The sequence below is a fragment of the Berghia stephanieae genome, chromosome 5, assembly GCF_034508935.2.
Source record: "Berghia stephanieae isolate SIO BIC M18660-M18661 chromosome 5, UCSD_Bste_1.3, whole genome shotgun sequence".
NCBI lineage: Eukaryota > Metazoa > Mollusca > Gastropoda > Nudibranchia > Aeolidiidae > Berghia > Berghia stephanieae.
The window spans coordinates 83,637,100-83,664,108 of record NC_088364.1 but is presented as its reverse complement, the minus strand read 5'-3'; the positions used below and the strand labels follow the sequence as shown (position 1 = coordinate 83,664,108).

The window sequence follows — 27,009 nt, the reverse complement described above, 5'->3', positions numbered from 1 at the left end:
AGGAATATCGGTCTTATTTCTCTTTTTTTCAGTATGGGGAATATATAGACTCTTTTTCTATCATTTGGAATATCGGTCTTGTTTCTCTTTTTCAGTATGGGGAATATATAGACTCTTTTTCTATCGTTTGGAATATCGGTCTTATTTCTCGTTTTTTTCAGTATGGGGAATATATAAACTCTTTTTCTATCATTTGGAATATCGGTCTTATTTCTATTTTTCAGTATGGGGAATATATAGACTCTTTTTCTATCATTTGGAATATCGGTCTTATTTTTTTTTCAGCATGGGGAATATATAGACTCTTTTTCTATCATTTGGAATATCGGTCTTATTTCTCTTTTTTTCAGTATGGGGTATATATAGACTCTTTTTCTATCATTTGGAATATCAGTCTTATTCTCTCTCTTTTTCAATATTGCGAATATATGGACTCTTCTTCTATCATTTGGAATGTCAGTCTTATTTCTCTCTTTTTTTCCCTCAAGTTCTTCGTTCCATGTCAAGCTTTGCTTTTAGATATCGTATTAAAAATAAAATTACCTATTAAAATTCTGGACTATGAACAATCAAATTTCCTTTAGCACATTTTTATTGATTCCCCCCTGTCCCAATGTGGTTCACAATAATCCTTATTATCCTCCAGATATTGGAATCTAATTTCCTTATATACAGTACCAACAAATTGCTAATTAGGCGTCATTAATGTTATTAATGTACGAATTAGCTCTCAAAAATAATAAACAAAAATGTTTATATTGTTTTCGTTGTTGGCTAAAGAAGGCTTTCGAGGCCAAAATGTTCCGCATTTGATATATTTTGGTCTTTTTTGAAGTTGTTTTATTCATTTTTGATTAAAACTTTTAACAGCCCACTACTTGTAGCGGCTTAGTATCAGTTTGAATTATCTCCCCTACATTATCCGTGACCTCCGGTTGCCGTATTTCTGACTCGTGACGTCTTTGTTTAAATTGATGTGGCTTTACTCACTTCATCCTGGTCGAGTCATTGGGTGCACAAGGCATTTCTAACAAGGACTTTCACGTATGTCTGTCTGTCGGCTTCATGGAGGCCGGCGTTGTATCAGATTAGACCAGCTTCTTTCAGCTCATTATCGGTGAGTGTTTCCAGGTTTCTTTGGGCCAGTCTCTCCGTCTTTTGCCCTCAGCCATCCATCTGAGTGCAGTTTTTTTTTTTTTTTTGGCAGAGCAGAGTTTTCCATTCTGACGTTTCTCAGCCATCTCTCCGTCTGTGTCTGTTTAAGTCACAGCTCCCCTCATTAACAACAAAAAATTAAGTGAGTAGGAAAGTTCCAGAAGACAACAGAGAATAAAAATTTCGCGGCGGCGATGGTGGCTCGAACCCGCGACCTTACTGGCACGACAAATCCGCCTTGTCGGGGAGATCGTGACTCTAACGTATGAGCTATCCACGACCCCCCCCCCCCCAAGTAAAGGCGCGGGTTCGAGCCCCCATCGCCGCCGCGAAATTTTTATTCTCTACTGTCTTCTGGAACTTTCCTACTCACTTCATTTCGTGTTAATATCAATATTTTCTGAATTAAAATCTCCATTCATTGTAACTATCCTTTCTCTCGGAGTTTCCCATCTAATTTTGTTCGGACAAAATATTCCTAAAATTCTCCAGAGTGTGATGTGAAACTGGGGTCACTTCAACTCAAAATGTCTCGCAGACGACTTTGGTGTAATATTCTATCTGAGATGAGTATAGACTTGGGCGTTAAATTATTCGTTTCGTGACAAGACTAAGTGCTCCGGTTACATTCTCAAATTTTAGTATCTCGCAGTGAAGAAAATGAGCACAATGTATGCAAATTACGACCAGAACGTAGCTGGAAATGGGGTATAATGCAGTATTAAACGGAAGCGGGTACTATAAATAGATCTAATGTGCTAAAACATGGGCGTTACCGGACGTCGATGGTTTGTTATTTCTGATGTGTCATCCAAGAAAATCACAGGCCATAAAATAAGGGGTTTATTTCCGACAAATGGCTTTGGACACTAGATGTAGGCTAAGCTACGAATAATGTCCTGTTCATTTTGTACGGCCACTGGCCAGGGGTACATTCTGTTGTCAACTGTGGCTGTGATGTGGAATTCTCCGGAGTAATGGCTGCCATTAAGAGGTACTAAACACGGGGGTTAGGTGGGGGGGGGGGGGGGATTTGGAAGGGAATGAGAATGCCGAGATAATTTATATCGGTTACAAGGGAAGTAGGGCATCTGCGAATTGCTTTTTTGTTTTAAAAGCCTAAATGATGAAGCATCTGACGACATTAAAAGCATGTTAGAAACACATGTACCAAATAGTGGGGGGGGGGGGGGCAGCTTGGCTCAGCGGTACGGTCTTTGCTTCGTACCCGAAAGGTACCGAGTTCGATTACCAGCTGCACTGTGTGGCCTTGAGAAAGTCACCTCGCCCTAGCTTAATTTGCGGCGTTGCACTGCGGATGGCGCCTGGGTTGTTCCAGTTTTCCCTTAGAAAAGACCCTAGAGACAAATTTCCCCTATGGGATGAATAAAGGGAATTAGAAAAAAAATAATTTTCATATAGGAACTTATAATTCCCTTTATTCACTCCATAGGGGGCATTTGTCTCTAGGGTCTTTTCTAAGGGAAGACATACATATAGAAAAGAGAGTGGATCAGGTCCTTGTCTTAATGATACAATGACATGAAGTGAGTAGAGATTTGGCAGATGACAATAGATAAAGGAGAAAAACATTTTTGAGGTGATGGGAATCGAACTCGGGAACTCACTGATAAGACAACTCTTGTCATCACCATCGCCATACTCCTCTACCCCCTCTCCCTCCTCCTCCTCCTTCTCTTCCTCCTCCTCCTCTTCCTCTTCATCATCATCATAATCATTATAATCATCATCAATATAATCATAATCATTACAGTCATCTTCGTCATCATAACCATCATCATCATAATGATCATGATCATCATCATCATGATCATCATCATCATCATCATCAACATCATCATCATCATCATCATCATCATCATCTTCATCATCATCATCATTATCAGAGGTTAAATCAGCATGTATTCGTGTTATTTTGCCCTTTTAACTTTTCAAAAAGTGGGTTGTGAAAATTTCAAATTAGAGAGACTATAGTTACAAAGTAAATCACAATGATAAGTGCACGGTCTAAATACCACGAGTCAAAGTTGTTTGTTTGTTTTTAAGGATTTTACGGCGTTTGCCACACATTTAGGTTATATCAGCGCCTGTAAAAAGGAAGAAAATGGGATAGTAAAAAGTTTTAGAATTACAATTATAAAGCACCCAAGAGAGAGTAAGACAAAGGGGAACTGGGAACAAATAGGGATCAGATGTAGATTCCAAGAGCATTCCACCAATGTAGTTAGTTTGAGATCACCTATTAGTCTCATCCGGACACAAGCACAAGATCCAACAAAGAGGAATACACTCAAATGCTTACATTTTTTTAAACATTCAAAATAACAAATATAATAATACATAACAGAGAGATGATTTACAAGGAAAAAAATATCATCTCCCAAAACAATAACTATGCATCTGACTGTTTCCCTCCCAGCTAGGATTCCGGCCAGGGCCAGTACAAAACCAAGTAATCTCATTCCGAGACAGACAGAAAGCATGTTGGAAAACAGATATGAGGGGAAAGAAGACACAGTGGGTACCTCCCTGCCCGCTATGGGAGATCAGGAACCCCACCCAGACGAGTCAAAGTGAACTGCTAGAAACGGCGGACTGTCAAAAGTAATAAACAAAAATGAATAGAACGGCTTCAAAAAGGAACAAAAATAACAAACACGGAACGTTTCGGGCTTAAAATCCTTCCTCAGCCAACAACGAAAGCAATAGAAACATAAATATTTATTACTAAAATGCCAGATGCACGGCAGTAAATTGAGAGAAAAAAAATAAATAGAGTGGAAACTGTGCGTCTGTGGCCTTTACCCTGACCCAGGATGAATAGGGAAATGATGATGATGATGATGATGATGATGATGATGATGATGATATATACAGTCCTCCAGAAGAATGGTTTTTCACTTCCAATGAGATTGGAACCCGTTTTTTACATGACACATTTAAATGTGTTCCCTATAGGTATAAACCAACGTCCTGATAACCAAAGGCAATGAATTCTAGGCGAATTTCAACACTTTATTGAGATGGAGAATAGTCAACGTTGGGTTGATAGCATTTCTCTTATAATAGGCCCCTTGACAGTTTGGGTTATCAGACCTGAAAATACGTCCACGTCAGTATAATCCATAGCAGCGATATTGATGATGTAAACCATGTGCTGATACCTATATGTATTTTGGTCACGTGGTGATTTCATGACAATGTTGAATGATACGCGGTACTCAGTATGTAACTATAACTTTTTAGGAGTTCTAAATTCCATTAGATGAATTCTTCTCAACGGCAACCTTTTTCAAATGCCAAATATTTCAGATTTGGCATTAATTATGCGGATGTGGCAACGATGCTTTAATAGGCCAAACTTCTGTCTCTACCACCCCTTCCCCTCTTTCATTCCCCCCCTCTCTCTCTCTCTCTCTCTCTCTCTCTCTCTCTCTCTCTCTCCCCCCCCCCCATTTCACGTTTTCTATAGTAATATAGCGATCCAATCAATTTCTTCTCATTTTGTCCCATTTTCCTGTTCAGCCTAGTTTCGCTTTGTTGCTTTTGTTCGATTCTCATCGCCCGGTCTGAATCTTTCCGACGTACATACAACCTATTTCTCTACGTTCTGACAAAACCCAATTTAAGGATTTGGCCAGAATATCTTTACTTGAAATATGGAGCGATTCGACTATCCTATCTTGTCCAAAATTCTCATTAAACTCTTGTCTTTTAACTAGAAGTCTAAGGGATATTTCGAATCTTTTGACAAGCTGGGGGAATATTTATATTATACTAATAATCGATTATCGAAGAAAAGGTTTTCTAGCCAAAATGATAAAAAAAAAGTTTGCGGTTTTTTTTTTCTCGGAGTACAGTGTTGTTGTTTTCAGTCGATAAAGCTAGTAGTAAGAATAGAATGAGGCCGATCTATATTCATTCTTGCATTCCATTTGAGCATTTATCACGTGATTTGTCACTGTTCAGATATTGGATCTAGACTAGGTTATATAATTAAAAGTAAATACACTGGTGTTAGTTCATAGGATCAAACGAGATGTTGATAAAACTACGAGAAAAGAAAATAATTTATACACAAAGCCTTGAAAATAAATGATAAGTTTTCTTCCACACTATAAAAAGAAGTCCTACAAGCCAACAATACGCTTCAACAGTCGTAATAATAATAATAATAATAATAATACACATTTATATAGCGCTCATTCTCGTGTAAAACACAAGCTCTGGGCACTTTACAATATAAATATCAATTTTAAGTGAAAAAATAATAACAATAATAATTCATAGCCAAATCAAGGATTCATATAGAGTCAAGAAAAACAAATACAGTAAAAATGTGTCTTGAGATTCTTTTTAAAAGTAGGTAAAGACTTGCACTCCCTCAGACCACGTGGTAGTTCATTCCAAATCTTGGGGCCGAAACAAGCAAACGATCTATCACCAAATTTTGTTCTTGATCTTTTTTCCGAAATTTTCGTTTGGTCATTACATGATCTTAAAGTGTAATTTTCAAATTTACACATGACCACGTGATCTGTGAGATATGCCGGTGCTATACCAGCCAAACACTTATAAACAAGACACGCTGCTTTGTAATATGTGCGCTTTTCAATGGGCAACCAGTGGAGAGAGGCCAACAAAGGGGTTGCATGATCAAATTTTTTTTTGCCAAAAACTAATCTTGCTGCACTGTTTTGCAGTAGTTGCAATTGTTTAATAGAAACCTGAGGCAAGTTGACAAGCAGCGAGTTACAATAGTCTAGTTTCGAAAAAATGAGGGAAACAACCAATGTTTTACATGTTCCAATTGCAATATACTGACGGATCGAACTGATTTTCTTCAATTGAAAGTATAAAGATTTACAGAGAGCAGAAATGTGAGCTGACATTTTCATTTCTGAATCAAAATAGACACCCAAATTTTTCACAGTCTTTAAAACTTTGATCTTTTCACCCCCAATCAACACCTCAAGACCATCATTCACCTTCAACTGCCCTCTATTTCCCACAATCATCACTTCTGTTTTTGACTCATTCATTTTCAACTTGTTTGCATCCATCCACTCTTTCACATCCGTCACACATTCTTCCACACGTTTGACAATATTTTCGAGATTTTTAGTTTTATCAGTAGCATAAAGTTGCGTATCATCTGCATAGAGATGATAGCGCAGCCCATGACCAGTGATGACATTAGATAATGGAGAAGTATACAAAACAAAAAGAATTGGACCCAAAACAGAGCCTTGAGGAACACCAAAAGACAATGTATGTTGACGAGAAAGTTTATCTAAAATCATAACCTGTTGCTTTCTGCCATCTAAATAAGATTCAAACCACTGCAAGACAGTCCCAGACAAGCCAAAGGTTATATTAAGTCGTTTAATGAGAATACCGTGATCAATAGTATCAAACGCCGCCGAAAGGTCTAACAATGTCAGAAGAGAAACAGAACCTTTATCTAAAACATCAAGCAAATCACTCGCAACACAGCACAGAGCAGTTTCTGTGCTGTGGTAAGAACGATAAGCTGACTGAAATTTTTCCCATAGATTGTTTTCATGGAGATGTTGTGAAAGACGTCTGAGTACAACTTTTTCAAGGATTTTAGAAAGAAATGGCAGATTTGAGACGGGACGGTAGTTACTAAGGTCATTTACATTGAGATTTTGCTTTTTTATGAGAGGCTTTACAATTGCATGTTTATAGATATCTGGGACTTGTCCTGAGATAAGTGACTGATTTATAATATAAGTTATGCAAGGTAACAATTCAGGAAGACATAATTTCAAAATATTAGTTGGTAAAGGATCTAAATCACATGACTTCGAGGAAGATGAAAAAATTATTTTAGAAATTTCTTCTTCAGTTGTTTCTTTAAAACAAGAGAATCCCTGTGAACCCGAAAAAGGGTGGAAATTTATATCTTCATTTTGCACGAGGTCCAAATTGTTCCGAATTTTCGATATTTTTCCCGAAAAGAAATCTGAAAATGCATCCGGCTGCTTTTCTACCGGGATATTAGTGGGTAGACACATGCCCTTTTCTTCCCCTAAAAGTTCCTTTGAAACAGAGAAAAATTCCTTAGTGTCCCTCACTGATGACAGTTTTGTGTTATAATAGTTTCTTTTTGCTCTTTTGCAGGTGGTTTTATACTTATGCTTTTTTGCTATATATATCAGCCGGTCAATCTCAAGGCCCGATTTTCTCCACGATGCCTCTGCATTCCTTTTTTCCCTTTTGGCAGTTTTTTCACTCTGGTTAAACCACGGAGACGGTTTCCTGGAATTTATTATTCTAGTTGTCTTTGGCGCATGCCTGTCGATGACGTTGCGCAGTACCTCGTCTGTTTTCTGTGCTGATGGTATATCCATTCTTCCTAGTTCCTCTGACAGATTGTTTTTGAAGGAACTAATGTCTATTTTTTTGGTATCCCTAGACACTATCTTGACTTTCTTTGCTTTCTCTTTGATGCATTTGAGAGTTGCCAGAATCAGATTGTGGTCTGAAATTTCTTTTTTGATATTTTTAATTGATTCAACAAGCGAGGGTGTGTCAATGATGAACCAGTCCAAGATGTGCCCCAATCTTTGAGTTGGAGAGGTCACTAACTGAGTGAGGCCATGTTCATTCAGCATATTTTTTATAATTTTAACGAGACTATTCTGATCAACATCAAACTGAATATTAAAATCGCCGATATAAATTTTTCGCTTATTTGATGTGTCTTTTCGTGAGGTCACTTCCCTCGTAATGACGCATAGTAACTTAGTAACTGGTTCTAAACTATCGGAACAATGGCGGACGCCCTATGAAATACTTCTCCGACGAGCATAAAAGTGTATCCAGATGATAAAAGCATTATAAATCTGATCATGTTTTGACTTTTATACATTCTGATCACATGACATGTGAAAAAGTTCTAGTCAGCATGAATAATAAAAATTACTGATTTTCTTTGTTTAGAACCAAGCTGCTGGTTGCTGGGCGAACGTGACATCAGACTATTGAATCCTATTATAACAATGCTATTTTATTTGGAACACAGATAACGCATTAAGGGTACTAACACAAATAGAAAGGAAACATTTTGATCAAAATGGAGGAAGGAATGGCAAAGCTCGTGAATAAACTCATTATTACAATCTTATCCTAACCCCGAAAATAAGTCAAATGGTCTTTCGCTTTCACATCGCACAAGACACGAGAGAGTTATAGCAACAAGTACACCTATCACTCACTTATTGCGTAAGCATTACATGAATGGCTGATAATGTCTAAATGTTTTGATTTTAAACTCCCCCCCCCCCCCACAAAAAACCCAAAACAACGGAGCTTTTATATAGCGCAATAGACACTAAACGTGCTCAAAGCGCTTTACAAAGGGTCCTTGACCAACATAAACACGTAACGTGTAGAACGAGATATGACGCCTGTTAGAATATATTATAATTTTTCCGACAGACCACGCTGTTGACGGCCAGGTATTCATTTTACACCTGAGTAGGGTGAGAGAATGTGAGTAAAGAGTCTTTCCCAAGGACTCAACTATGCGCAAGCGAGGTTCGAACCCAAGACTTTCCGACCCGAAAGCGAATGTCATACGACTAGACCACATAGCCATACAAGTACCACAAATAAGTGTTTCGTACGAATGGCCACGTATCGTTAGTTTTCACGTTAGTATACCCAATGATATACTCGTTGGTATACCGTATAATGAACGGCTAATTATAGATAGTTCGAAGATGACGTCACTCAGGTCTTTGTTATTGTTTTTTGCCATCCGCGTTTCTGAGTAACGCTCACTAAACTTTATTAACCCGACTATAAACGTTCATGGATACACGTAGTTTTGTGTGTTGGTCCGTTATACTTCCGGATGGCAATGTTATGAGCTTCTTAGCCAAGCGCATACAATCTATAAAAGGTTAATTTGGTAGAATAGAAATTAAATGATGAGCACATGGTTTAACACCAAATTTAACAATTCTTTCAGTTGCCATTCGTGTGATACTTGGAAGAGAGATATGTAGTGCTTCATGTGTAACGTTACGTCACATCAAAAATCAGAAGAACGCAATAAATTAGGTACAGTTCCAGGATTGTCAGTTCGAAGTCCCCAGAGACAGTAGACAATTGCCATTCGGCATGCTGACAGATTCTTCTTCTTGTATCAGTATAGATAGAGATATTGGTATTGGTAGTGATAGTAGACTACTAGTAGTAGTAGTAGTAGTAGTAGTATTAGTAGTAGTAGTAGTAGTAGTAGTAGTAGTAGTAGTAGTAGTAGTAGTAGTAGTAGTAGTAGTAGTAGTAGTAGTACTAGTAGTAGTAGTACTAGTAGTAGTAGTACTAGTAGTAGTAGTACTAGTAGTAGTAGTACTAGTAGTAGTAGTAGTAGTAGTAGTAGTAGTAGTAGTAGTAGTAGAAGTAGTAGTAGTAGTAGTAGTAGTAGTAGTAGTAGTAGTAGTAGTAGTAGAAGTAGTAGTAGAAGTAGTAGTAGTAGTAGTAGTAGTAGTAGTAGTAGTAGTAGAAGTAGTAGCAGTAGTAGTAGTACTAGTAGTAGTAGTACTAGTAGTAGTAGTACTAGTAGTAGTAGTACTAGTAGTAGTAGTAGTAGTAGTAGTAGTAGTAGTAGAAGTAGTAGTAGTAGTATTAGTAGAAGTAGTAGTAGTAGTATTAGTAGAAGTAGTAGTAGTAGTAGTAGTAGTAGTAGTAGTAGTAGTAGTAGTAGTAGTAGTAGTAGTAGTAGTAGAAGTAGTAGCAGTAGTAGTAGTACTAGTAGTACTAGTACTAGTAGTAGTAGTAGTAGTACTAGTACTAGTAGTAGTAGTAGTAGTAGCAGTAGTAGTAGTAGTAGTAGCAGTAGTAGTAGTAGTAGTAGTAGTAGTAGTAGTAGTAGTAGTAGTAGTAGTAGTAGTAGTAGTAGTAGTAGTAGTAGTAGAAGTAGCAGTAGTAATAGTATATACAAAAAATAGAAATTAAAGTAGAAATAGTTTTTATAGTAGTAGTATTCGTAGTAGTATTCGTAGTAGTATTCGTAGTAGTAGTATTCGTAGTAGTATTCGTAGTAGTATTCGTAGTAGTAGTAGTAGTAGTAGTAGTAGTAGTAGTAGTAGTAGTAGTAGTAGTAGTAGTAGTAGTATAGTAGTAGTAGTAGTAGTAGTGTAGTGTTAGTAGTAGTGGTAGTAGTAGTAGTAGTAGTAGTAGTATTCGTAGTATTCGTAGTAGTAGTAGTAGTAGTAGTAGTAGTAGTAGTAGTAGTAGTAGGAGGAGGAGGAGGAGGAGGAGGAGGAGGAGGAGGAGGAGGAGGAAGAAGAAGAAAAAGAGGAAGAGGAGAAAGAAGAAGAAGAGGGGGAGGAGGAGAAAGAACAAGAAGAGAAGAAGGAGGAGAAGAAGAAGAGGTCCCAGGTTTGATAGTTTTGTCAAGATGAGGGTCATTTAAATCGATTGATAATTGAAGGACGAGATTTCAGGCCAAACTTTAAATACGTGTTTTCTAGAGTACGGCAGTGAAATGGTTAAAGGAAGGGTCAATCGGTACACATTGTGCACAAGTACAAATATCCAATTTCAAACTAGAAAGATTCACAATGAATGAAAGTCAGGAAATAAAAAGGAAAAGTGAGAAAAAATTATAACTGCTTCACAGCAATCTTTTTCTTTTGATTTTTTTCTCTTCTATTTTTACCATTTAATTTTCTAAACCCGTTACTCAGTTTAGTCTTATTTATGGTATTGCCATTTCACATTTTTTATATTGTAACAATATCGACCGTCTCGTTCTTTCTGTCCAGTAGTCCTTACTTATCGGTTGTTGTTTTTTTTTATCTTATTCAATATTTCACACAACATGATTATATTTACTACAACCCCTCCCTCTCCTCCTCCCCCCCCCTTCCCCCCAACTTTCCATTCGCCAGGACGTACACCTCACAGGCAGAACTTGTCATATAATATTGGAATTTCCCTGGTTCATTCTGGAACTTACAGCTCTCGATTTCATCTGTCGGGGTCAGTAATCAAAGTGATAGCGTTACTCCATTCACTCCACTTATGGTCAGGAGACTTTTTCTAATATCTATCTCAACAGTTTTTTGTTTTTTTTTAAGTGGGGCAGGAGGCCAAAGTTGTTCCGTACATGTTAATTTTTTGCCAACGAGCACAGAATTACTGGCAAATCTAAAAATAACAAAACTATTTTAAAATTTCTACTCGAGTTACGTGCGACCTTTTTTCTAAATCAAGGGTAATTTAATCACCCGTTGACTCAAATGATTAGAAAATCTGCTCGTTCAAAATTATTAGTCATATTTGATGAAGGGAGTGGAAAATAGACACCCATTTAGATTCGTTGCCAGATTGGCTTTAACAATCAAAATTAGCCTGTATGATGTATTAATTTAACTTAAAGAGGCATACGTTCAGGTTTATAAAACATTTCCTCGTTGATTAAAAAAATATATGTGTGGGTAAATGAATATGGTGAACTCAACTTTATCTATCCAATAAGAATAATACGTTTGTCAATTGAAAACATTTGATTTATATCTTGGCTGAACTCATTATATTTTATCTGTCCAATCAGAAGAATAACATTGTCAACAGACTTTCGTTTCTTTCCCCTTGGTAGTCTTCCAATAGGATTCAATAGTCTGATGTCACGTCAGCCCAAAAACCATCAGCTTGGTTCTAAGCAAAGAAAATCGGTACTTTTTATTCTTCGTGCTGGCTAGATAAATCACTTTGTATATATTTTTTTATATCAAAGGCATTTAAAGGATACAATCTTAAGCCTTTGGCAATGGTATGTTGTGTTATGTTATGTTATGTTGTGTTATGGTATGTTATGTTGTGTTATGGTATGTTATGTTATGTTAAAACACATAGACGTCTAGCAGGCAGTCCCGATATTTTACTTTGATATTCCTCCATCTAACGTGGAGAGTCAAAAAGTTACTCATTTCCCCCAATTACAAGCGCTCATGGAACAACCAGTCTTTTAGTATCAAACTTCTGGACAATATTGAGACTTTTAAAGTTGCTCTACAGACTAAAAAAATGTATTGTAAATTATTCTCTTTTCTCCTTTTATCAGTTTTGCCCATCGACCATATGAACTCTGTTTGTTTTGTTTTTAAGGGTTTTATGGCGCTGCAACACATATAGGTTATATCAGCGCCAGTAAAAAGGAAGAAATGGATAGTAAAAAGTTCTAGAATTACAATTAAAGCACCAGAAAAGTGAACTGGGAACAAATAGGGATCAGATGTAGATTCCAAGAGCATACCACAATGTTCTTTGAGATCACATAAGTCTCATCCGGACACAAGTACGGCCCCACTAGAGGAATACACTCAAATGCTACAATATAAATTAGAACAAATATAATAATACATAACAGGAGATGATTTACAAGGAAAAATATCATCTCCAAAACAATAACTATGCATTCGACTGTTTCCTCCAGCCAGGACAAAACAAGCAATCTCATTCCAAGACAAAGACAGAATGCAAGTTGGAAAACAGATATAGGGGATAGAAGACACAATAAGTACCTCCTGCCCACTATGGGAGGTAGGAACCCCACCAGGTCAGTTCATTCAGTTCATTCATTATCATCTGAAGAAGGAGACCACTTGGGTTTCATTATTTATGATGGAAAAATAAATCTTAAGATATTTGAATGATGCTGAAATAGGATTCAAGGGTCGTGACGTCACTTCCTCGTAATGACGCATAGTAACTGATTTTTTGTTGTTTGTTGCTTTAGGTCTCTTCACACAATTGAGGTTAAATGAGAGACCGCTGAAACAAAAACAAGCAATCTAACAAAATAGTACAAATGTCAATCAAAATCATAACCTAAAGATATCATAAGCTAAATTATAAATAACCAAGAACAAACAGGCAGAGGATTTACAGGAAAAAAAATACCCTGTCAAAAATACAATCACAAACCAAGAAGCAGGATAGGCTAGTAAAGAGAAGAAGAAACGACATCACTATCGGATCGTACACCCATGCGAACATCATAGGTATATGATTCAAGGGTGATGCTCCATCCAACACCGCCATAGTAACTGAGTAACTGGTTCTAAACTATCGGAACAATGGCGGACGCCTTTATGAAATACGTCTCCGAAGAGCATAAAAGTGTATTCAGATAAGAAAAACATTATAAATCTGATCACGTTTTGACTTTTATACATCTGATCACATGACATGTGAAAAAGTTCTAGCCAGCATGAAGAATAAAAGCACCGATTTTCTTTGATTAGAACCAAGCTTCTGGTTGCTGGCGGAGGTGACATCAGACTATTGAATCCTATTAGAAATTTGAAAGTTTGACGTCACTAATTGTTGGTGTAAACGTGTTATATCAGTACGCGTTACTTATGTATAGGAAAGGAAAGAAAAACGTTTCATCCGATACCACTTATCTAGATCTAGTGAAACAAAAAGAAATAAAAGACGTTGAATAATAAATATCCGTAATTGACTTGTCAAATAAAATAAATAAAAGAAATGAAAACGTTTACATTTTGAGATTGGATAATGAAGCAAATACGAGTTACCCACAATTCTATTTTTAGAAAGGTAATATTTTACGAAGAAATGGCTTTTGACTTTGACCAACTTGTACTTATTTGCAGGTCTGATAACCCATTTCATTTATGGGCTCATTGTTGTGATGGAAATCTCAAAAAAAAAAAAAACAACCAAAAAAAAAAAAAAAAAAAAAAAACAAAAAAAAAAAAAAAAAAAAAAAAACGACGCAAAATATTGTTCATTACAACAATGTTAAACTAGGGCCATAAGTGGGTTCGGATGTCAGACCTGTATATATGTACACGTCGACTTGGACAATTCCACATTGCTTTTTATTCGTTTTCTCAAAGTTATTAAAGAAGAACTGAGAAATACTGCAGTGCCCTCCGTACTTAAGTCACAACAAGATCTTGACAGCCCCAAAACTCTGGCCCAGGACCGTGACCAATGGAAACAATGAACAACATGGATGGAGAGAGCAGCTATACTCATCGACAATGACTGAATCACACAATTCTCAGCAAGCGTCATTCGGACTGCGAAGCTTACTACTACTAATTAAATAACGCATTCCTTAAGCAAAGTGTTGTCATTATAGAGATTTTGAGAGGACAATGAATTGAAAAGAGCAGTTGATGGAGCACATCCTTAGAGAATGTCAGCTGCACTGACCATGACCAAAGAGTCTGCTCCCCAGATGCTGTGGAGTGGGTTCGGTGTTAGAGCGACAAGCTATGATGTTGACCAAATTTGGCGCTCAATCGGCAATATTTATCCTGGCTAGCCGACAGCAGGCTCGCTCACCATTTGAGTACCACCGATTTGACTTCCTGTAAGGAAACTTTTCTATGTTAAAAATAAAAAGAAATAGGTTTGAATTCTCTTTATAATTTATGTCAATGTGAGTCTGTGTGTGTGTATGTGTGTGTATGTGTGTGTGCATGTGTGTGTGTGTGTGTGTGTTGGCTTTAAAATTAGTGTTATATAAAAACGCCTTATTTGATTAATCATTGTATCTAGTGAGGTTTGGATTAAATCATTTTGCGGAAGATTTTGTCAACAAAGCGGGAATGAATGTCAACAATGGTGACAAGATATAAATGTATGTCTTCACTTTTCATCTACAATTTCTAACTAGAAAAAGTTTGTGGTATTGGATGTTATACGATTCCTTCAGTCTAGCTATTTTGGAATTCCGGACGTTTTCCCAACCGCTGTACGAGCTTGCGAGTACGCGTTGGGAACAAAGTTCGAATTCCAAAACGCAAGAGTGTAAGAAATTGTTTTATTCTACCATCAATCGATTCTGATTTCGCCATCTTTGAATAAAAGACATGTTAAAAATGTTGAAATAGGCTAATACTTCTTCTTAAGAATCAAAATTTTAGCGAAAATAAAAGCTTGATAATCTGACGTCACAAATTATTATTGTAAACTTGATATCATTACGCGTGACTATTTATCGGGAGTGTTTCGTACAAAAGAGATAGATTCGTGTCTCCTATTGCTGTTTCAAACCTTGTATTGTTCGTTAAACGAGCATCAATACCCAGGTTTTAATACAACTCATAACATATGTAATATTTCTTGGTATGGTAATATTGGTGGAGGAGGAACAGGAATCGAGCTATTGAGAAGATCTGAGGACAGATATGGTTGGAGGGACATGATCGCCGATGTCTGCAACAGGCCTGGCATTTGATGATGATGATGATGATGATGATGATGATGATGATGATGATGATGATGATGATGATGATGATGATGATGGCAATGTGACATGAAGAAGACTTGTTGAAATCTGATGTAACAATAAACAAACTTCATTAAAGAATCACAGACAAACGGCCATGTTTGGGTTCATTCCTGGAAGTCGTGATGAACGGAAGATCAATGCGCACCAAATCCGCTCAGGTGAATAATGAATGCTTCAATACAATTGAACGCGTTGAACAACAGGAATAGAAATACATTACAGAATAGAAAAAAAATGTAATAAAAGGCTTCCATTAATGACCTGCTATTATTTGTTGAATCGACAAGGGCTCCAAATTGAAATATTATTAATATCATTAATGGGAGGAATATAAAGTTGCGATGTCCATTTTAAACATTTTTGTGGATTTTTAAAAAACCCTCTGGACAAAGTTATCAATCTTCAATTGTTTTCCCCCTTGGACAATATCGACAACTCTTGTTGACATTTGATGGAGTGTTTACAACATCCGGCGTGGATGCCAATTTACCACAACGCGGCAACAATGGCCGACCTCTATTTATTGTTAGTTTTCATTCTTTACAGGAAATAAAATTTTAGAATGAAATGAGAGAAAACATTTTTTCATCATCCTTCAGGAAATTGTGTGACCCACTGTTCTATCTGGCATCATGTCGGGGGGAGGGCGGGGGGAGGGGGGCGATGCAAAAAGTTTATTTAATAGTTGTAAATAGAAATAGGAAAGTTTAGTTTATCTCAATTTAACCAGTCAACTGTCGTACTCTGAAAAAATAACCCAACAATAACACGTATTAAAAAGATTTGGCCAGAAAACTCATCCTTCGCGAACTCCCAGGTTTGAGAGTTTTTGACAAGATGAAGGTCTTTTAAATTGATTGGTACTTGAAGGACGAGTATTCTGGTCAAATTCCTAAATACGCGTTTTTCCAGAGTACGGCAGTCAACTAGTTAAGACACTATATAGATAGTTCGAAGATGACGTCACTCAGGTCTTTGTTATTGTTTTTTGCCATCCGCATTTATGAGTAATGCTCACATAACTGTGTTAACCTGACTTTAAACGTTTAAGGTTACACACAGTTTTGTGTGTTGGTCCGTTATACTTCCGGATGGCAATTTTATGAGCTTCTTAGCCACGCGCATACTATCTATATAGTTATTCTCATCAAAAGCATGTTATATACACTTCACTCAAATTTCATAACTTTAATTACAAGTTCAATATTACCGAGATCACCTTGGTTGAAAACCAGATTTAGGCTATACATTGAATTTTTCTTTGGGCTCGATCTAGAGAATAACAGATAATCCATCCGTTTGCCGCAGTGCATCCACGTAAAGTGAGCAAAGGGGGATACGTATCTTGCTAAAAACAGATGTCAACAACGGGGCTCAAACCCGGGTCTTCCGTGTGAAAGACAGCCTTATCCACCCCGCCACCTTGTCCCCCAAAACATCAAAATATTTGTTTGCATAAGTCTTATTTATTTGGAATCTTTGAAATAAAAATGTCGATTCCACGATCTACAATGGAGTCATCGGATGCAGCATATTCTATTTCCGGTGTGGTGAATTTCAATTATATTCGGTCTTGGGGTGATGTCTGTCACTCTTTCATAGTCCCTGTCTAATACTAATTTCATGATGGTGTAGGTATTTTGTTTATCTTCCTGTTCAATGAGGCTGGAAAAGTGCTGTTGTCTCATACATTCTCACTATTGAACCAGAGTGGAAATGAAAGGCTAAATAACTGTCGTAGGTATCGAAATGTCTATTCAGAAAATGACTAAAAATTGCAGTTGTTCATATTGCTTTTAAAAAATTGTATAGCGATGTATTCTCGTATTCATTTCTTTAAAATGAATAATTTCCTGTCAACGCTAAAATTATTCTGTTTAGGTTCTGTTTTTTGTTTTGTTTTTGTTTTGCCAACAGCTTCAAATATCCAATTTTCGTAAATCAACAGATAGCATGCTTAGTACTATCATGGTATTGCAGTCAAATTGGCCCTTCCGTACGTGGTTGGCCACGTGAAATGGATTAGATATAATATTATGTCTGTAATGCCATGACATTTCTAAGGGCAAGACATGTCAATTGATTTGAATACTTCGATTGCCTTTTTCACCCTGGGTCAGGGTATAGGCCACAGATAAACAGTTTCCATCCTTCTCTATCATGAGCTAACTTTTTAAAATCTCATTACGTATTACGCATGCACCTGTTTACGAAAATCTGTACCCTCCTTATACATGCCTGTGATGCGTTCCAAGTTTCACATCCATACACTAGGACAGACTTCACGTTTGAGTTGAAAAGTCTTAGCTTTAGTCGAAGGGAGATATCTTTAGTTCTCCAAACTCTGTTCAATACTTCGATGTAACCAATGATAAAATATAACAAGGTTGACCAATAATGTTTTAGTGTAAATGTTAGAATGTTTAAGAATTGTTACGATTGTCCATTATATGATTAGATACGAAGTGTGTTACTACACAATTTAGTTCATACATAGTAAATAAAATTTGATGACAACAATGAATTAAACATCATTTGGACTTTATACGTATCTTGTTATTTATTTGGTAAATTGTATTTTTTAGTAACACTAAGGCTCCAAAACCACTGGACCAATCGTCACCAAATTTTACACGGTGTTTACGATTGACATGAAGATGGTTTGTGTGTATTTTGAAATTGATTAGATATCGTGGTGATTTTATCGAAAAATCAAATTTGTTTCGTCAAATCCCATCGAAAACAGACGCCATCATAATCTGCATCGTGTATTTTAATGTGATTTTGTTGCCGTATTGCTCAATCTTTGATGCCATATAGGCACACACGTATCAAGTTCCGTTGGAAGGGTATGACAATGAGGTAGGAGTACTTGCCTTGAATCGACACCAATTAGTAGTTCCTCTCTCTCATTATTTTGAATACAATCAATTTATTAAAATGTATATAAATAATTTTCCGCTATCTAAACTGGGAAATAATTCTACGGTAAGTGACCGAAATATTTAATATATTAAATGCAGACTATAATATCTCTCCGTGTCCCAGTAAAAATCTCCCTGGAGTTCTCTTACCAGTTTGAAAATATATCGTCTATTAAGACAGAAGTTCAACTTTTAATCAAATCTTGAATCATAAATTTTGATGGCGTTGATCGACTTATCATCACGTTCATTGAACGGGCACTGGTCATTGAACGGACAGTTGCTATGTTTGTATGTGTAGTTATTTTAGGCTGTGCCAGATTTTAGTCCATCTCTGTAGCGTGAAATGGGCACAAGTATCTATTCTTATTATTAGGCACCAAATCCAAGCATCAGTAACACACTTTATAGTCACCTGGAACAACTAGAAAAGACGCCTAACTTCTACGTCATGGAACAAGACCGAAGGGCTAGAGCTCAGGTGGTCGCTGGTTCGGATAAGTAAGTATTATTAGGCATCCCTTAATATATCCCTCTAAATAGATAGATCAAATCTCAAGCAAGAGAAAGTAACGATGTCGTTTTCAGTCAATGCTTTTCTCTGCTTTCTCTGATTGATCCTGTCCACTCTGCAGTGATTGGGTGGCTAATACCTTTCAGGTATGGCAGAAAGTACCTTGTGTTAGATCTACATCGTGTATTTTAATGTGGTTTTGTTGCCGTATTTCCTCAATCTTTGACGCCACATACACGGACTTATGGAAGGGTCAATTTAGGCGAGGGAGCGAAGGATTTGCATAATATTATATACATTGCGAAACAAGTGTGTATTATCTTTCGTCTTTTACGTGATTTGAAATATTTGAGAATAGGAGGAGAGATTCTAGACTGATATGTGATTTCTTGACATTTCCTGTCAAAATACTTTACAACATTCTGACGAGGGAAACTTTTAAATTCAAAATCGATTGATCCAGACAACCCTTCATTTTTAAACAAAAATCTCTCGAACCCAAGACTTCAAATAATGTTCAGGTTTGAGATGTTTTCACAAACCACTAGCCATCGTAGTTGACCGATATTTGATATTAAAATTGTCTGGTCAAAATTGTTCTAAAGGTGATTTTTTCAGAGAATGCCAGAGATGTTTGGATGTCTTTGGAAGTCCTTCAGAGTCATCAAGCTTATGGAGTCATATTTTATCCCCGTTCTATAGAGTGTAACGGACAGTAACAATTGGTTGCTACCATTTTGATAGGACCCTAATCTATCAAAAAGAGCTTTCCGCCAGATATAACAGACCCAGCTACCCAATCACTGCTCATGCTGGGTGGATAGAAAGACCAGAAAAAAAATTCGTCTTCACCCGGGATCGATCTCGGTCTCCTTTTGCGTGCGAAGTGAATGCTCTATCAATTGAGCTATCGGACCCCCTTGGATATCCATAGAGCCTGAGATTGGGAAGGTATTATCGATCTCCATAGAATAAAACGCTAATTCTTCTGTTTTGTGTGCGTGTGTGTGCGTGTGTGCGTGTGTGTGTGTGTGTGTGTGTGTGTTTGTGTGTGCTAGAGTGTCGCTTTTTGGATCAATTTTCATTATTGGACCGAGAAAAAACGATAAAACTTTAATATTTCCCCAGTTTTTCAAAATAGCTTCATATTATTGTTGACTTGATGTCCAATTTTAAAAGAATGACCTTTTCCCAGTGTGTCATACACACCCATCCATACAAACTCCACACACAAACACCCTATCCTGCACACACACACACACACACACACACACACACACACACACACACAGACCAATATTACACTGAACCCATCGGCACAAGCCTCCTTAAAGAAACCCGACCAACGATCTGATTTGTGACCAGAATTAATTTGACACCAACAACAACAAGGATGATTTTGTTTGTTTTGTTTAATTTCATTTTCTGATTTGTCACCCACCCCCTCAAAACGGTTAAAAACAATAACAAAGAGCTGAGTGACATCGTTCCTTCTATAGATAGTATGCGCTTGGCTAAGAAGCTCACAACATTGCCATCCGGAAGTATAACGGACCAATACACAAAACTGTGTGTATCCATGAACGTTTAAAGTCGGGTTAATACAGTTCAGTGAGCATTACTCATAAACGCGGATGGCAAAAAACAATAACAAAGACCTGAGTGACGTCATCTTCGAACTATCTATATAACTTAAGCACAAAAAACACCCCGAATATAAAACAGTTTTGATGCGTTGGATCACATTTCATCCACCAAACGGACATTTGAAAAATGGCAGAAAGGACAGAATCCATAAAGTGGTGATTTCTTAAAATTGTTCGCCGCGGCTGACAAATTGTTCCAAGTTATCGTATTATTGACGTGACCTTTCAAAGAGATATTTTCTAAAATTATTGTCATTGTCGTCATAATAATAATTATGGTGAAAACTTATATAGCGTTATAACTCCGAGACACCAGACTTTAAGCGCTTAAATTACAAATTACTTTGGCTGAAATATACTCATTCTCACACATACACACACACATACACACACACAATACACACACACAACACACACACAACACAAACCAGACACCTATCTTGCTTCTCATATCTTCTACTAAAATCGAAACAGATATGTTTAAAGCGAACGTTTACAAATGGACAAAGATCTTTTTCACGAATGCTCTGCGGTAAGGCGTTCCAAATAGAGGGTCCGAAATGAGAAAAGAATCTCATTCCAGCATTTTTCCGAATTCGAGGGACAACTAGTTTGGTGGAATCACTGGCCGAACGTAAGGGGCGGGGTTTTGAATATCTTTCAATTAGTTCCGAAATGTAAGAAGGGGCAGTACCTTCAAGACAACGATACACCAAAACACAAGCGTTGAATGGGCATGATCTATATTATATTTCCATGTGCTCGAGGTCATTGGTCACATTGGAATATGTGCTCAAAATGACCCACATATTGAAAAGTGTTCACAGTTTTTGAAATATCTAACATCACAATTATTGGTCATTTTGTTCAGCTTGACACATGGGTATGTTTACAACTTTCATAAACAAAGCAGCGTGTTTACAACTCTGAAGAAATATCCAATCGTTGGACAGCAACAAATCATGTGATTGATGACTTGGTTGGACGAAAACAAGAATATAGATCGCTCCCATTTAATCCTTTTCTCAACAGGCAGCCAATGCAGGTCATGAAGCAGAGGTCATAATACAATAACAGGCGGTTTTTATTGTCGTCATGAGTATTTCGTGGTGAATAATCGGTTGTGTAATTTTGAATGTTTTAATTTTAGTAGGCGAGATGGTATTATGAGTAGCAATCATAATCTAGGCGTCCAGTTTGTGTTGTGGTGTGTGTGTGTGTGTGTGTGTGTGTGTTTGTTTGTTTGTGTGTGATTGTGAGTGTGTGTTTAAGCCAATGTAATTAAATGTTGTATTTTAAGCGCTAATAATCTGATGTTTCAGAGTTACAGCTCTTAAAAAGAGTTTATTATCATTGTCATCATCATCATCATCATCATCATCATCATCATCATCATCATCATCATCATCAACATCATTATCGTCATCATCGTTATCGTCATCATCATCATCATCATCATCATCATCATCATCATCGTCCTTCTCATCATTATTATTAAATGTTACTTTTAAAGGAATATGTATTCTAATTTATTTATATAATCCATTCGTTTCTATTCCATGCTTTAAGCACAAACTATGTTATGCTATCGCTCGTGTTACAGTCAATCTTTGTCCAAAAAAAAATAAAAAATTTAATTTCGCCAGAAAACGATTAATTTCAAATGTTGATCAAATAAAACGAATCCCATTTTGTCAATCTTTAATCCGGGAGTTCTATGTGAACTAGTGGTATAACTCTAACCTTCGGATCGAAAGGTCCAGGGTTCGAGACTCGCTCAGAACGCTGAAAATTATTTTGAAAAGCTCTTTACTCACATTCTCTCACCGTACTCATGCGTAAAATGAGTTCTTGGCTTTTAACAGCAAAAAAAAAAAAAAAAGTAATATCACTTAACAGGCGTCTTGTCTCGTTCTACATGTTATGTAATGCTTTTAGCTCGGGGTCACTTGTACAACACTCTGAGCATGTTTGGTGAATTTTTTTAAAATTCACTTTATTAATCGCATAGGGAAATTTTTTCTCTAAGGTCTATTCCAAGGGAAGACCGGAACAACCCAGGCGTCAGCCGCAGTGCAGCGCCGCTAATTAAGAGAGAGCGAGGTGACTAGCTCAATCCCACACAGCGAAGCGACCGGTGATCGAACTCGGTACTTTTCGGATACGTAGTCAAGACAGTACCGCTGAGCCACGCTGTCCCTCTCTATCAATGGTCTAAAAACAGTCAGGCTTGAGACTAGCTGAGAAGGAGGTTTTGTATTGTAGGTCTTTTGTAGTCGACTTGTGGGAGAATCATATGTAATTGGAATGTACTATTAGTATACAAGAGAGAGTGAGAGAGAGAGAGAGAGGGAGAGAGAGAGAGAGAGGGAGAGAGAGAGAGAAAGAACGAGAGAAAGATGGATAGAAAGAGCGAGAGAAAGAGAGAGAGAAAGAAAGAAAAGAGAGAGAGAGAGAGAAAGAGAGGGAGAGAGAGAAAGAGAGAGAGATAGATAGATAGATAGATAGGTAGATAGATAGACAGAGAGACAGAGAGATAGATAGATCGAGAGAGAGATAGACAGATATATATATATATATATATATATATATATATATATATATTATATATAATATATATATATAGAGAGAGAGAGAGAGAGAGAGAGAGAGAGAGAAGGGATAAAGTTTGATTACCTTGTAAAGGAATGAGAATGAACAGAAAGACGATGACCGACTGTTCGAATTGACCACAGAGGCCACCAGCTGACCATCTCTCCAGTCTGTCCATTGTACTGATGACCATTCTCAATCATCTGCTGGTCCTATTGGAAATGGCACGGCGGGGATCCAGGTTCCATCCCACGATGTCCAACAAGGCTCCAACGTTCATGACGACTGTATAACAAACTCATACTTTCATACTTCACGTATAGAACATTTCCTTTCTAATCTAGAATATCCGAAGAGAATATGGAAAGATTTTGCACACTGTCACTCAAACCAGGACAAATTTGGATTGATTCCGTTGAGGTTTTCTTTAAAACTAAAATTATAATAATATAAAATAAATATATAAAATAAAAGTAAAATTTCCTTTATTCATCCCTTAGGGGAAATTTTTTCTTTAGGATCTATTCCAAAGGAAGACTGGAATAACCCAGGAGTCAGCCACAGTGGTATGACACTCACTTTCGGATCGGAAGGTCTAGAGTTCGAGCCTCGCTGAGAGCATAGTTGAGTCTTTGGAAACAGCTCTTTACTCACATTCTCACACCATACTCAGGTGTAAAATGAGTACCTGGCCGTTAACAGCGTTGTCTCTGTCAGACAAAAATGTAATATCGCCTAACTGTTGGCCAGATCCCCTTGTATAGCGCTTTGAGCACGTTTAGTGGATATTGAGCTATATAAAAGCTCAATTTTAATCATCTTTTTTTAAAACCCCCATTAAAATCGAGTATGGTAAGTAGGTAATTTTTCCAGGTCAATAGGTTAAGCATTATAACGTATCATTGCATAAAAAAAAAAAATAAATAAATAAATAAATAAATACATAACAACTCTCTAGATAATAAAATTCTCTAAATTTGATGAATAATTTGTGAAAACGAATCGATAGAACACAGCTAATTCTAAGACACCGCCATCTATTTCTGATAAAATGTATCCATCAGGCACAGCGGAAAAATCCCATCCATAATATAGATTATGACTATCGCCCACAAATCTCCATTTCCATTATTGTGAATAAAGAAAAGCGACCCGATCAAACATCCGGAAATGATTTTGCATTTACGCATAAAATCGTGTCCCCATTTCCGGTATAAATCCCTATTTTTTTTTCCTTTTCGAAAAAGATTGGGAACAGAGTTACCATCCATGAATAATCCAATGCTAATACAGTGCACCCCGTGATTAGGTCAGTTTTGATGGATGCTTATCAAATATCACCGTAAACATCAGATATAATCCCTCTCGGCTGTATCCAGTATTCCGGGTGTCATTTATAATGCCCGATGGCTACGTGTCTCCATCCACGGCCCTAGGATATCGTGCACATTGGCATTCATAACTTTTCCGGCGTGCGGCGAACATTTGATCGGTGCACGCCAATCAAATTCCAGTTTGGCGTGAAGGAAATGCATGGCTTTTGCTCCGTACAACTTCCTCATCAAGGGGTTATAATCTCACAAGAGTTTTCCCCCTTGGTCAAAAACGATGGTTCCTGTTGGTCTATCTTTCTCTCCCTTTCACTGAAAAGAAAAAAAATAATATTGGAAAATAAAACATTAAAATGAGTTTTTGACCTGGTAAAGTACTCTTGGGCGCAAATAGCCCAGTTTGAAGTGTAAAAAAATATAGAGATCAAGCAACGACGAGCGTGACCAACGCTTTTGTGGACGACATAGTGTGAATGATCAAAACTTATACTGCAAGAATAATCCTTAGCCTATACGTTAAATGCACAGCCTAGGAACCCAATTACTCGTAGTAAATTAAGTACATACACTGGAAATTATTGCAAAACAACTGGTATTAGGTATATTAACATTTTTTAAAAGAACAAAAAATAAATTTAAAAAAAACAAAACAAAAAAAGAAAAACAAACCAAAACGAAACAAAAAACAACAAATAACAACCAAACAAACAGATGTAATAAATACAGTCACGGAACAACAACAATACAAATGATCAAAACAACCAAACAAAATCATTTAGGTGATAAAATTCCCCTAATCTAATTTTTCCGTAAGTAAACGACACCTTTTATTCCAATGGAATAGATGGAAATACTTCAAGCCTTAATCACATAGTATCAACGCATTGTCATCAAATAAATGGAATAGATGGAAATACTTCAAGCCTTAATCACATAGTATCAACGCATTGTCATCAAATAAATGGAATAGATGGAAATACTTCAAGCCTTAATCACATAGTATCAACGCATTGTCATCAAATAGTGAATATGATTGTTTTTTTTTGGTTTTGTTTTGATATATGTACACATTCTATATTAATGCAATGAAATTGTATACATTTAAAAACTTTAAACCATGACCACCTGTCCGAATGCTCACTGGGACCTCACTGCACCAATGCTGACCTGAGGGAATGCAACCAGACTGCCCGGGACTGGCTGACTCACTGGCGCGACAAGATATGATGATGATTAAAATATTAAGTCTTCATCCTATTTCCGGAGAAAGATTTACGTCATTTCCGTTAAGATTCTTCGTTCTTGATAATCGGACGTTTTATGGTTGTCGTTTTAACCCTATTTTGACATGTCCATTTATTACATAAACAAACAAACAAACAAACATGCAAGCAAACAAACAAACAAAACAAATAACTCAAAAAATAATAATATCAACAACAGCAACAACAAACCCGATAAAAAAGCAAATCAGACAACAACAAAAAACCCCAACAAAACAAAAAACAACAAACAAAAATTGTGGGGGAACTCGAGAGTGAATATAATATCTTTGGTCAGGAGACAGGATGCCTTAACTCGAACCAAAGTCAAGCGGTATTAAGCGTGGTCAATGGCCGGATAGATAATGATTACAAAACATTGGCTTTTTGGGGAGTGCACTTTACGCAAATTACCCCACTCGACAATGGTGTAAATAATGACCCGAGGAGATACAGTGCGGACGACATAATGATGCAAGCACAAAGGGCATTTATCACAATATCAATTCCATATCATATCATACCAGTAATAGAGCATTACAAAGGATCGACTGTTCCTTAAATGCCCTTAAAACACAAGTAACAATACATTGGACATTACGCATTGCATGTTCTTTGAGATAAAAATATTAAAATGTGAGAAGGAGATTAAAGTATGGAAGAAAATTAAAAATGAAAACAAACAAAAGACATTTATCCTTATGACTGACATATTGTGAATGCTCAGTCATATATCTATCTATCTATCTATCTATCTATCTATTATTATATATATATATTATATATATATATATATATATATATATATATATATATATATATATTAAAGCAAAAAGTTCCCTATTGAGGACATTTTTAAGAGTCGACATTACTTTCGCCGCACGTCTTTGGACATTTTCTAAAATAACAAATTGCCTTTCAAGAAATGGATTCCAAATAAAATTCCCACACTCCAAACTAGGCCTGACCACTGATTTATACAGGATGCTAAATGTTTGAGCATCCAAGTGACACAAGCTTCTAAGTATAAGACCAATTATTTTTGTGACCTTATTTACAATACTTTATATATGACTGTCAAAGTTTAAATTACAAGATAAAGATGTGAACAAGTGTGTGTGAAAGGTGCCAGACAAAACAAGCAAGAAAAAAATAGAAGAAAAAATTTGATATTTTAAAAATACAATGAAAGATAACACACACACACACACATACACACACACATACACACATACACACATACACACATA

General features: G+C 36.7%; 1 protein-coding gene across 2 annotated transcripts in view; it reads right to left on the bottom strand.

The window, feature by feature from the left end:
- Positions 1–27,009, bottom strand: part of LOC144973756 (uncharacterized) — a 173,547-nt gene that overhangs the window by 39,459 nt on the left and 107,079 nt on the right. Inside the window, exons 2-3 of one of the 2 annotated variants that reach the window (XM_078916628.1) lie at positions 24,431–24,809; positions 23,251–23,599 (exon numbers count right to left, since the gene is read on the bottom strand). In XM_078916628.1, coding sequence (XP_078772754.1) covers positions 23,251–23,359 — 109 coding nt within the window. In that variant the 5' untranslated portion in view covers positions 23,360–23,599; positions 24,431–24,809. The remainder of the gene's footprint in view (positions 1–23,250; positions 23,600–24,430; positions 24,810–27,009) is intronic. The other variant, XM_078916627.1, reaches the window with a different exon arrangement.